This window comes from Melanostigma gelatinosum (genome assembly GCF_949748355.1).
Source record: "Melanostigma gelatinosum genome assembly, chromosome: 10".
Lineage (NCBI taxonomy): Eukaryota > Metazoa > Chordata > Actinopteri > Perciformes > Zoarcidae > Melanostigma > Melanostigma gelatinosum.
Genome location: NC_136643.1, coordinates 16772848 through 16786455, shown reverse-complemented (window position 1 = coordinate 16786455; position 13608 = coordinate 16772848). Strand labels below are relative to the sequence as shown.

General features: G+C 40.4%; 1 protein-coding gene across 1 annotated transcript in view; it reads right to left on the bottom strand.

The window, feature by feature from the left end:
• Nucleotides 1-3454: 3454 nt before the first annotated feature.
• Nucleotides 3455-13608, bottom strand: part of kcnh7 (potassium voltage-gated channel subfamily H member 7) — a gene marked incomplete at both ends in the record, with an annotated part of 30537 nt that continues 20383 nt past the window's right edge. Inside the window, 10 exon segments of the mRNA XM_079276632.1 lie at nt 3455-3766; nt 4652-4832; nt 6574-6730; nt 7776-7917; nt 7919-7927; nt 8063-8179; nt 8344-8549; nt 9719-9971; nt 11298-11497; nt 11846-12245. Of these exon segments, the coding sequence (XP_079132758.1) occupies nt 3455-3766; nt 4652-4832; nt 6574-6730; nt 7776-7917; nt 7919-7927; nt 8063-8179; nt 8344-8549; nt 9719-9971; nt 11298-11497; nt 11846-12245 (1977 nt within the window).

Here is a 13608-nt window from a genome sequence, read left to right as displayed (position 1 = left end):
GATATAGACAAATATTAATAATTCAAAATAATATTCGGTATTCACAAATGCGTGTTCCAATCTAATACCAAGCGGTTTGAACACTTGTAAAACAGTTATGCAAATGCATAAACTAAACTTCACCGGTCTGATACATCCCCTTCGAAAAGCTTACACATGTCTGAAATATTTGTGACATTTTTATTTATGGATTTCTAGATCGTTTAACGTGTGCGCACGGATCGCCTGATATATATATATATGGATCAGGTTACATGAACTGTCTCTTGCGTAAAGTTTAAAGACGCATATCCATGCTGCGTTTAGGTGCTAGTGGGAAACTGGGACATCTGGGACTTTTTGGTACGTCAACGACCATGTAATCAAATTCACGCCATACTGAACTGGCCACCAGGTGTCAGCATTGTCACATAATACGTTTCAATAACAGGTCTTTGCATAGGCCCTATAATAATAATAATAATAAATATATAAATATATAAATAATAATAATAATAGGCCCTACAACATTAGCCTGCATCTGACTGAGGTTTTTAAAGCTGTTTTTGTATTTTAACAGTGACCTGTAAGAACTGACTTTCGCACTCAGCTGTTCATAGCGGCATTGCATTTGTTAACATGTATTGATATATTCGTGCAACATGTTGTTAGGAACTTTGTTTAAACGTGAGTAGAAGTAAATTTAGTTAAAGGCCCAACACACCAATTGTCCTTTCACACAGGTGTTTTTAGTTGTGGCTGATTCAAATCCTTTGATTTTCTTTTCCCTCACTATCATTCAGCACCTGCAAAGGCGGGACAGCTTTACCATTGTATCATTGGTGCATTGACTCACTATCGGTGACCTGACCTCATGAGCATAGCTCTGGCAAGCTTGTGCAACTTTAGAGAAGTGATAGTGTAGTCATTTGTGTTTGCATTGTTAGTACACCTTTATGGACTTAAAAAGAGAAATGTGACACAACTAGAAGTGTGTTTTCATTTATTGCTCCCACAGCTTCAAAACAAACATATCTACTACTGTTTTTCTAATGAGTTTCTCATATAATTTACTCAGTTAAAAAAAAGAAAAAAAAATATTTTTTAACACCTTGCAATGTGATGTATTTATCTTCTAACAACTGTCTAACAATATTTAAAATTGAATGTACATTGCCAACAAAAACAGTACAGGCAAACGATATGCTTCATTGATGTCATGGTTAGTTATACATGAAGATGCTGACTTAGCATTTGGATTGGTTGTATAGGCACAAAACCCTCTCTGGGGCCTGTTTATGCGCAAGTACTAACTTTCCATGTGTTCCCCTTCCCCTCTCTCCCCCAACCCACCCTTTAAGTGCATCCTAAAAAGAGACAAATACTCTGACATCATTGTATATTGTAATGTGCTACTTTGGGCTCATAAACAGTGCAAAACAGTAAATATATAAATAGAAAACACATGCACTGCCATGTAGAAATACCTACATCATACTTGTTTGTCAGAGTCCTATCTCTAAGATAACAGCAGAATACAGACTACTTAAATCTGCATGTTATGATAACTACCTGGACAAGCATGTATGGTGCGTTCTGTTGGCTTAATGTCGTGCAGTCGGTGCACGTCAGTGTTGCACAGTAATAATGCACATTGTTTTAAGAAGAAAACGACAGTATACTTGATACTGTGCTATATATTGCAGTGCAATTTTCCACAACCCCTGAGTCACACTTCAGAGAAGACGGGCATACAACTAAGGAAAAGAAAACTGTTCTCACACCTTTGTAATAATGCTGTATTGCTCTAATAGCTGAAAACCGTATACAGGCCCTCTAAGTGGTAGAGGTTATATATGTAACACACAGGCTTTATACTCAAACAGGCTCTAACAGGACTTTCCAGGTTCCTCAGTGACTGCTGAGGGTGTTCATGTGGCCACCATCCCAGCAGAGGAAATTCACCATATGTGTTCTGACTTATGGCCTTGTCAGCGCCTCAGAGTCAGGTGCCAGGCCAACACTTCAGCTGGAGCAAGAATGGCTATGTCACCATTTTCCTGTTGTGACAAAGTCCCCTTCTCATGCTTTACATAATCATGCAGTACATGTATGATGGCAATGAGGACACAAAAGTAGTGCAGGGCCAAAGATTTGGCTCACATTCCTTGCTTCCAAGTCTCAGGTTGCACTTGAAAACTGTTTGGACGACCTGGTGACAGAGGTGGGCCACCTTTCGCCAACAACTACAAATTTAAGTCGAGGTCTCCATCTCTACTTCCTTTATTTACACTAACTGGAGTACAGGAAGCTAAGCGATCAATTGCATTTCCCTGTCTCTATGGTCACTTTGGCAGTGAGTGGTAAAGTAGCTGCTCTCCGTTGACACTCAGCTTATCGGGAGATACTCTTTCACTCTTCTGACTACAGAAACGAAAGGGTGGGAAAAGGCCTGAAAAGGTTGTTGGCAAATACTTGTCCAAATAAACTATTGTTAACTATGCGGAAGGCATCAACTAATTCCATCAGTCGATTGACAAAAACTCTCCTGGCAGTGTTTGTCCCGGAGCCCCAGATCTCTGCTCTATACAGTTGGGTGATCTGGGTGTTTGGCTTTTTACTGCCCCCCTCCCTTGCTTTTACTTGTAAGGAAGGATTGGTGGCTGGCATTTGTCACCTTGTTCGTCAGGTGACTTACTTCTGTCTTTTTCTTGGCCTACGCTTTCTGTGTGGTGCTGCTGTCACCCACACCTGACCAGGAAGCACTTTGGATGTTTTTTGAGTGTCTCTACCTGTTTTTGGTCTCTCTCTGAGTGTTCAGCTCATGTTCAGCTCCTACAGGAACCTTATCTGGGGATGACGAGGAGCAGTTGGCTTGACATCTCTATCTCTCTTTCTGGTGGTCCACGAATTAAGTGAAAACCCCGATTTGATACAGTACATGTGGTGTTCGCTATGGCTGACTCACTTGCCCACTCAGTCTAGCCCAGTGTGACCAATTGTGTGTTGGGACATAACCTGTTGAGTCACGAGCAGTGGTACAGAGTCCATTAGAGCCCATTAGAGAACAAAGCTGGTTGAAAAAGAAAGTCGATTAGGTGTTGTAGTGCTAGTTCTATCACAACCAGGTGGAGTTCTGCTTTAACCGGCATTCCTGCCGATTACGTTGAACTTAGTTAGGAAGCTGGCGACTGAGTAAATGGGGAAGTTCTGTCCTTCTAGAGTCCATCAGAGAGCTTCCGTGTTAATAGAACTACTGTTACAATATGTAACCATTGTTATTACACTGATAACTGCAGTAAACAGTTGAACACACTGTTAACGGCAGCAACAGTATTTTATCCACATGCATAATGAAAAGAACAAACATCTTACTAATACCAAGCCAATGCAAATGAACAATACAGATGTCTGTGCCAGCATGCCAATAAAAAGCCGCTACTTAAAAAGTAATTACAGCAATCCAACCCAGATGTTAGAACACCGTGCTGCTGGAAGGTTTATGGCCCTGGGAACTCTGAGACTCTGAGACAGGTTTATTGAGTCCAGTGGTGTTCAGGTTGGAGTCAGAAGGGGCTGGGGAGGAAGAGGAGGAGGTGGACGAGGTTTCAGTTGGAAGAAGGATCAGTGCAGACTGTTGATGCCCTGTGATCTGTTGTTGCGGCTCTGTGTGTCTTTGTACAAGCAACGCTGTAAGGCTGCCCTCGATGGGGGCATTCACGTTGGCCAAGCTCGACAGAGAGTCTTTGGATTCCTGAATGGTCCTCTCCAGTTTGTGGTTGGGGCCCTAAGAAGAAAAGTGGCAGAATATACAATGTATTTATATACAATGTTTTTCTTGCCGGACAACCAATTGAAACCCACGTACATGCATACATGAACATCCATATGCACACATACTTACCTGTTTTTCATTTTTTCATTTTTTTTTTGGTTTGTTGTGTTTTATTTCTTTCTTTTTTTTAAATTATTATTATTATTATTTTTATATATTTTTCCCTCCATCTCAAAAGGCTGAAGGACATTCTCACACACACACACACACACACGCACACATACACACACACTGACTATATGACATTTGCTGGCTTTTATCCCACTGTTCTTGTCATCCTCTTGTTGTTATGTCTATGTTGTCTTAATATTGTCTCGTGTCTTTCAATAAAAAATGTATTAAAAACAAAAAGAAAAAAGAAAAAAAGAAAAATTAAAAAAGAATATACAATGTATTTACCTAAAAACTGAACGATAATTGTGAAGTTATAAATTCCAGAAAAAAGCAATAATTGACAGATACAAAAAAAACTAAATAAAAACTACTGTATTTAAAATTGAGCCTGTATTGACTCCCATATGGGTAAGGTTTATGTCATCCAGACAATTGAGATGGTGTCAGACAGTGGCTCAGATTTGTTCCTCTGATTGTTCAGACTTCCTGGCCGACACTGTGGCATGCCTACCAATCATTCAAAACAGGTTGCAGCTAAGCAATAAGAAACAGTGGGAGCTTGTCAGATTACACAGACTGCCTCATTGTCTCCTTCAACACCACTGATGACTTGGTGAGAATGCGATTGGTGATTGCCAGAAAAAAATGCAATGCTTCATGAACATCATGTGCAAAAATAACTTATTGTGTGGGGGAAAAAACTGTCTCTACCTCTTTCCTTACTTGAGTTCCTGTATGGCTGAAAAAATGGCTTGCAGTCGGTGCAACCGGCTGAACCTTTACAGCAGGTCTGTGATAGTCTGGACTGGCAGTCACAGTGCTGTAGGCTGGAGGTCCCAGCGTCGATTGTCTTTGCAGCAGCTGCAGGATGGTCTGAATATCTGTCATCAGCTGAGACTCCAGCCTCGAAAAGAGCAGAAAAAAGAAAGATGATCACAGTGGAGATGAAGTCTGATCATGCAATGGCTGAAAACGAACCCAGCTGTACTTCCCTGCATACACTACTTTGAGCTTCTGCTCAGGCAAAACTGAGTAATGCTAAATAACCTTATATAATAACAATAATAATTAATAATAATAATTCAAATTTACATGGGCGATGTCATGTCTTATGTCTCTATTGTGTCGCTGTGCTGCCTTATTGTAACAAGGCAGCATTTGTTTATAGGTTATGACTGATGAGGGATAAAGCAGCCACACTGTGCTACAGCAAAGAAATGTTCCTGTCATATCCTTTCAGACCAGTCAAAGCCACAAAAGCACAAAATGGCAGAAAAGTGCTGCTCCTCTTGCAGCAAGCTAGCATTGGTGGGAAAAAACAAGGCCAGGTAGAGTGCATTGGATAAAATGTCTTTTCTCAGCAAAATAAAATGAGCCAGCCCGGTATTTCCCGCACCCTGATGCCGTTTCTTGTTCTCTGTCATTATTCCAGCTAAAAATACCACCTGCTGTTCATTTGTGTGTCTATTTCAGGTGGCCTGCAGACTGCAGGTGTGTTGTTAGAACTATGGCCAGTGTCGTTCTCCGCTACAGAAAATAATGACACTAAAATGCAATGTATTCACTCTGGAAAGGTAGCTTGCCTGCTCATCTATTGTTTAAATTACAGGGAGTTTAGCTCGAGAGTGGCTTTTGTTTCACACATACTCTGTTCTCAGTCATCAGTTTTAGATTCTGAGCACGACAAACACTGCAAAATGTTGTATCCAACCATTCTCTTGTTTAATTGGTTCCGGTTCTGCAGCGGTACTGTACATTATCCTGCTTCCAGTAAATCCAGCCTCCCACTCTGAGTCCGACAACGGCTCCTGTCAGCTAGTTGTCTTCGTCCACCCACTCATGCACTTTGCAATTGAACTACACGTTGCCAGTGATTGAACAGTGTGGCTTACTTTTTGCAGTGTAGGAGGTGACAACTTTAAAATATAAGGCACACTATTATCATGAAGTCACGAACTGAAAATTGAATGGCAGGACAATTAATAAGAATAACCATGAATTTAATTTTCTATTATTATTTATTATTTATTAGTATTATTTCTTCAAAATATGAAAAATTTGAATGACCGCATTCTTGTTGTATTTCTCTGTTAACATCTATGTTTGTCCAAACTGTCCTCACTTCATAATTTTATCTAATTAGACCTTTTGTGTGAAATTGTCATAATTAGCACATTCATTCTTGAGTTATGGCCAAAAACGTGTTTTGTGAAGTCACAGTTACCTTCGTTCATCAAATTTGGAACAGTTTACCCTCAAGTCGAAATGGACGTTGGTGCAAAATTATTATTATTAAATTATTATTAATAATGAATGAATGATTATTGGCACTGTGGATATTTGATGCGTTGAGTGACTTTTTCTATCCTGCTGACCGATCAAAAAAGCTTCCTCTCTGTTTTCCAGCATCTCCTGATCTACAAATTAAGCACTGGATAAATCTATGATAAAGAAAAAAAGTAAAATACTTTCTGTGCTGGTGACAAAAAGAAACCATTTAGACCATGAAAGAAAAGACAAAAGCACTTTCATCATACACTGGTTTATAAACTGGTAAAGTTTGCATTCTGGTGTAATTCACCGTTTATGTGTTCATGTGTTACACGAGAATCAACACCCTGTATGCTGACTTTGAAAATGTGTACCTGTTTAAGTGGTCTTGAAGCTGACCTAAGCGCTGTTCCACCTCTCCATACGTGATCTCGCTGGTAGAATTATCATCCTCTCTCAGGTCCTGGAACTGTGCTGACTCATCCAGGTAGTCCGTAGGCTTCTTACAGGCCCATTTATCACAGCACAGATCTGAAGAGCCAAACCAACACACATGCTTGACATCCTCAGAACAATGTCATTACTATACAACCCCCCCCCCCCCCCCCACACACACACACTAAATTAGAACGTAATTAATCTCTACATGAGAGCTACGGGTAGGTTGTTTTTTGTAATCCATCAAACTCGTAAACTGGGCGAATCAACGCAATGTTTTCCAGCAGCAAACCAACCCTGTTGTTATCTCTGCCGGGCACCTGTATAGTATTCAGCTTGCTGTCCAATGATACAGTATGTGTTCAGCCTCTTTTGTGATTTCAAACACACACGTTCTGTGATTACACTATCTGGTGCAGCAGTCTGTGCAGGTGGCTGGACCCTTGTAGGATGCTGTGTGTGCACTTACCATTGCCCTTATGCAGCCATATGTTCTGTATCTGTCTAACAGTCTAACATTAACAATATCTTCAGTCTGTCACTCAGGTTTCTGCTCTCAGTCAGTCTTATCAGTGGGATGTGCTTTGCCCATACAAACTCCTGTTATTTCTATATCAGGTTTGTCAGTTACTGTAAAGTATTTTATGTCTCTGAGGCAGACTCCTTGGAGAAAAGAAAGAAGACTGTACATTTGTAATTTCCTCTTTCTGTATTCTGTATTTCATTTGTGCGAGTAAGGTTGCAAATTAATATCATGAATACTGGTTTAGTAAGTGACATGTTTAATTATTGGAAATGTTATGTCTTTAAAACCCTATACAGCTGTAAACATTGGGCACCTGAAGCTCCCAGAACAAAGTGTTTTGGTGTAAGACAAGCCTTTAAAATGATGGATATATCACTCAAACTAGCCTTGGAAGCCTCGGAAGATCTCAGCCACCTCAACACACTTGCTCCAACCACTTGATGAGAGTTTCTATTGCAGCAACAAGGACATAATCCCACACTGGCTTCCCATCGTCATGCCTTTCGCCCTGCACCACCCAGGAACCCCTAGCAACACTTCTCCACGAGTACTTGTCTCAACAGTAAAGAGTACATGAATAAAATACTCATCAGTAAAACAAAAATATATTACCTTCAAAGGATGGTCTTCTCTCCACGTTTTCTCTGACAACGAGATTTGATTCCAGGACTGGGGCGTTGGGTGGAGAGGTACAAAGGACTTCTGAACTCCTCTTTAGGCACGAGTTGGACTCCCTCTCCCTACTCAAGTCTTTAACCACTTTCCTGCTTTCCCCTGTGGAACAGCAATCAACAGGCGTTGCCGTTCTGCTCTGTATTCCATGTGGAGTAGATGCTCTTAGGGCGCTCCACTCAGTTAACAATAACAAAGAACACATTTGCAACCACAAGAGGCTGTACTGGAGGTGTGCATATTAGTTTCCACTTACCTTTAGATACATCCGGTGTGAGGGAGATCCTTCTTTTAATGCTCTTACTGCCCTCGCCATCTGAATCACCGCCTTGGCAGCTTGAGGGCTGCAACAATGCGAGTATTAGAATCTATTAATTAATACAATTAGTTGGCAGCATTGATAGACTTTGAATTGTCCAAAATTATAATATAAATCCAATGATCCATAGTCATGACAATGTGAACAGCATCAATTGAACGTGGCTCCCTGAACAACAATATCATCTACCTTTGGAGACTCCTCTCTGAGGTTGAAGGTAAGCTCAAGGTTGTTGAAGAAATAGTCGGCAAACTCTGGGTACATGTCTATCACCTCGAGCAGATCTTCTCTCTGAATGGTGCTCAGGTCACAGTAACTCAGAGCTCGCACATCAGCATTGGACTTCCCAGGCTTGGCCAACAGACAGATCATTTCTCCAAAGATGTCATTTTTTCCTGGTATCAACACACACAGAGACAATAAATCTTCTCCAAAGGTTTACTGGGATAGGGAACATGTCAGTGTAACCTGCTTTTATATCTACAGGTCGCAATATAGAGAATAACTTGCGTCTTGTTTTCTTTAGGGATGTATCTCGCTGTTCCCAAGGGTCTCACTAAAGGGCACAGACAGTCTTCCCTCGCTGTATAGATGTTCTCCCAGGGCTGTGCATCAGTTGTCTTTCTATCTTTGATCCATTATTTATGCTCAAAGCAACTTTGATGTGGAGGGAGAGGAGGTTTTGACTGGGATTGACACACTTGTGTACTTCAAAGGAAGAATGTGCGCCGATAACGGCAATCACATAATGAAGCCAATTCTTTAGCAAACTTCTAGGAAGTCAAGTGTTGTACCACCGGAGTTTCTCCTGCTTAAATAAGGGTCAATTTAGCAAAGGACGACAGGTCTGGTTTGAAGGCCATGATGAAAAAGCCCTTTGTTGGTGCCGGGGTTCACTATATGCCAACACTGTAAGCAGGGGTTCAGCAGAATGAGATATGATACGTTGGCTGCCAGTGTGCCTATCACAGCACGCACCAGACACCTTTCTGCCACAGAGCACAGCCTCACACAGAGTGGTTTATCTCTCCCCCACATGCAGCTCTCAGCACAATGATTTAATTCATCACTGCCTGGATGGAGGTATAAGAGACTAATTCCTCACCCGAGGAACATTGCTGGCAGCCTTGTTGGACTCATTACTAGAGGAAAATGCTTGAGGGCCATCGGCTGACCACTACCTTGTTAGGAGCTGGGACAGTTTGGAGCAAAATTATGCTGATGGAGCATTATGTTTGTATCAATTATAAAGGGGCCGATCTACGAGATCTAACCATTTCCTCTTTCAAGCTCAGACAAAAGCAGTCTTTGTCTCAACAGCTGGCAGATCTTCAATACAACAGGGAGGTGACTTTTGCAGTTATTCACTAGAGTGTGTCACTAGATTCCTGATGCTGATGATGGAAACTGGCAAAAGGTCAAATAAAAACAATCTTAGCTCAAAGGAGATGAATATATCCACTAATAACTTATTCAGCTTTCATAGGACGGCCATAACAATACCTTATTAATTTAGTGTTGCCCATTATCATATTTCACATAAGCAACAAGGCATTGTATTTACCCAGGATGGCTACCACAATGTCATCTTTCAGGATCTCAATAGAGCCACGGGACAGAAAGTAGAGAGAGGTGAGCACATCACCACTGTGGACCAGAGTGTCTCCAGGTGGGGCATGAGTGGTTTTGAAGTGCATGGCCAAGGCCCTCAGGCAGCCTTTGGAGGCTCCTTGGAACGCTTTGCAGTCTTCAAGAAGACTCTTGTTGAGGTGAAGGCAGATATCTGCCTGCAGGCACTCAGGAAAACCTTTTAGGACCTGTGATGCAGAGACAATTGGTGAGTCAAAATGCACAAAATATTGAGTTTGATAATCTCAAAGAGATTGTTCTGCGAGCCAGCGGGAAGCTGTGAGCAGCAAATGTGTTAAGATGAATGTACTTTTACGAAGAGAAGTTGTAATTTAGCTTGACACTAGCACAGAGATAAGGACATGTGAGGGAAACAAATGTGGAGAGTTATAGACCCATTAAACAGTCATACAGAGTATTGGAAGACCAAGCTCAAATGTAATAGGACACTACAGTGTTTCTTAATCAAGACGCATTCATGTTAATTATATCAAGATGTAACAATTTCTGATTTCATACCAAATGTCATATGTAAAAATGACCAAATAAAGCCCCACATTGACTACTCAGTTTTGGCTTTGTCTCTTTCTTTTCTTTAACTGGTAACACATCATATTAGAGAAAAGTGTATTGTGTGATATAATGCGAGCAACACAGAAGCGACCATTTTTATACCCTCAATTCATTTGTAGAAGCCATGAATTAAACAGACTTTTGATGTATGCATCCACCTCAAAGGAAATAATTGACTGCATAACATTATTCATTTTACACAACTTGTTAAAGTAGAAAAACAGACTTCTCCGACCAGTAACCACATTTAATAATCACAACTTTTATGCTTTATCCCACTATATGGTATATATTATATATTATATGATGGATGAGGAGCCAATATATGGGATCGTAAAGCCTTAATTAGTAAGAAGGCACTTCATCTTGGGATATTGCCTTAAATACCTAAACTTACATTTCTTGAATCGATCGAATATATCTACTTGAACATTAAAAGCAATAAAAAGGCAAAACATTAACACATGAATTGTTGAGGAATATAGCAGTTGCCTGCAAAAGTTACTGATAAGGTTATTGCAATTACAATTTCAGATGGAATTAAAACAAGACAAAATGCCATTTCAGTGCATGCTACCCTCGCATAATTCGCTCTAAAATATGATTAATTTGCTTTAGGATGTGAAATACACGATAATAATTGGATGATTTCACACAAATCATGCATACTGCAAGTGATGACATTTCTGATATTGACACTGTCTGGATAATGGGGTTGTTATTTTAAACAGTGACATGAAAATGACAAGAAATAAAAACATGTACCTCCTGCTCTTACCAATGTAGGGATGTTAATCCAAATGAAAAGCAGACAAGAGAAAGAAAGCTCTTTTTAGAATCTTGCATATTCAGCATTTCTAATGTCATTAAGATCAGTTCATTTTGTTGGGCATGCTATCCAGTTAAAATAACAGTTAGATGTGGTGATCCCTTTTACTTACCGTGTTCATATCAATGCCGTTGGTGTAGGCCCAGGAGTGTTGGAAGTACTCTTCCAGCCGCTGCCTCAGTGGGTTGGGAATCTGATGGAAGCGAATGAACTCCCTGACCCGTAACATTTGAGCATGATATCGGGCCGTACTCGAGTATAACCTCTGGATAATGGCAGAGACATTTCCAAAAATACTGGCATACATGAGGGCTGAAATACAAACAATGATCAATAAAAGAGGTAAGTTAGATACCTGTCAAGTCAAATCATAGTAATATCACAAATCACTAATTTGCATGTCTGCTGCACAACATCCGTGCAGCAGACAATCATCTGTGCTTAGACCCTCGATTCCGATAAAGAAAAACTTTAATTAGGAAACAGGTGAAATCTCAGGAAGGACAACAAAGAAGGGATCCTTCTCCCAGGATGGACATACATGCAATAGATCTAATCAAAATGAAGTTCATGACTGAGTCCACTTCAATGCTGCGCCAGATAAAAGCAGAATAAAGTTATGCTCAAATAAAATTTAAAAAAAGACCAAAACATACTCACAGCCAATCAACATGACACAGATGGAAAAGATCTTCTCTGAGTTGGTGTTTGGGGAAACATTTCCGAAGCCCACGCTGGTCAGACTGCTGAAGGTGAAGTAAAGTGCTGTGACATACTTGTCATTGATAGAGGGACCAGAGTTCGGGTCGCTGTAGTTGTATCTCTTTCCTATAGACACGCCCAGATTGTCTAGCCAGCCAATCTTGTGCTCCAAGTAGGGCTTCTCCACGTTGCCAATGGCGTACCATATACAGGCTAGCCAGTGGGCAATGAGGGCGAAGATGCACATGAGCAGCATGAGGACTGCCGCACCGTACTCGGAGTAGCGGTCCAGCTTCCTCGCTACACGCACCAAACGCAGGAGCCTAGCTGTCTTCAGCAGGCCAATCAGAGTGGTGGTCTAAACAAAAAGTAGTAGTTTGAATGTTAATATGTCAAACTAACTGAACAAAAGCTGTGTATAATAATACTGTATTATAAAACAGTATTATAATAAATGTATCTGGTTTCAGTATGGGACATTTCATTTGTCATGCAATTATCAAGAAGCAACCTTATTTGCTGCATATCTACCACAGGCACATCTTCTGACATGCTCTGTCAACAACATGCATTATGATGCATCACTGAAGCAGTGATAAATCCAGAGGGTCACTTCACAAACTGAGGTAATGAGTTTCTGTAACAGGGAAAAAAGATAAAGACTCCCTTGTGGCAACTCCCGACAGCTCTTTGGCCGAAGGCAAATGAACACAGACGTGAAGACACCAGCAGCACACAGATAAATCCTCATTTGTTCAACACCGAACGGGCAGTAACACTCACTCAGCGGCTCCCTGGGAGTATATTGCTGCTTCTGTGTCATCAAGAAAGGTTTAAGCAGCACTAACTACCATTCCCATTGGAACGGTCATTTATCTACCTGACAATTAGCGAATGTCTAATGCCTGCACACTCTCCTTTTTAACCACTACAGCATCGCCTTCAATCTTGATGTTCTTAAAAAATAAAAAACATTTTTTTAAAAGCTGACATTTTTCTCATTCTGTTTCTTTTCCAGGATGAAGTTAAAGTTGTTCAACGATAGCTCCACTACTTTTGAATCTTACTTGCACTTCCACAACTGTTTCTATCTGGGTTAACAGGATACAAAGTCAGTTGTTCGGGCCTTCAAAACCTGTCTTTAAATGTTCGTTTCATTAAAAATGAGCCAACAACCATTCTCTTTAATGTGCTTTAAATTATAGCTCTCTATTGGTTATAATGGTGCCATAAGCAGGAATTTTTATTCTGTTTTCTTTGGTAGTTGCTTCATGACTAAAAGTCATTTTAAAAGCCTTTAAAATCATGCATTGGCCATGCATTTGCCAACAGGCAAAGTGCACTCGACAATCAAATAGCAGTTCAATTACGTCTTAAATGTACCTGAACAAGCAATTTCAAACTGAAACACAGCTGCACAGCACTACAATCCTCCCTCCCCTCTTCTCTCCCCATTCCTCTCTAATGGGTACAAGATTTAGGAGGTTCAACAGCTTGAAATAAATCTTTTTTTTAATTTGTATTTCTATTATAATCATTATCATTGTCAACAAAACCCCACATGGTGTCAATTTTGCATCATGCCTCTCGTAGTATGTTCAATCTTGTGGGAAGACTAAGTTGTTGCAACGAGATATTGATTGAAATCTATTTTGAATATATTCTCTGCTCCAATCAAAAGGTTTACTTTAGCGCTTGTAGGTTAAAACCGTCTTGCTGCT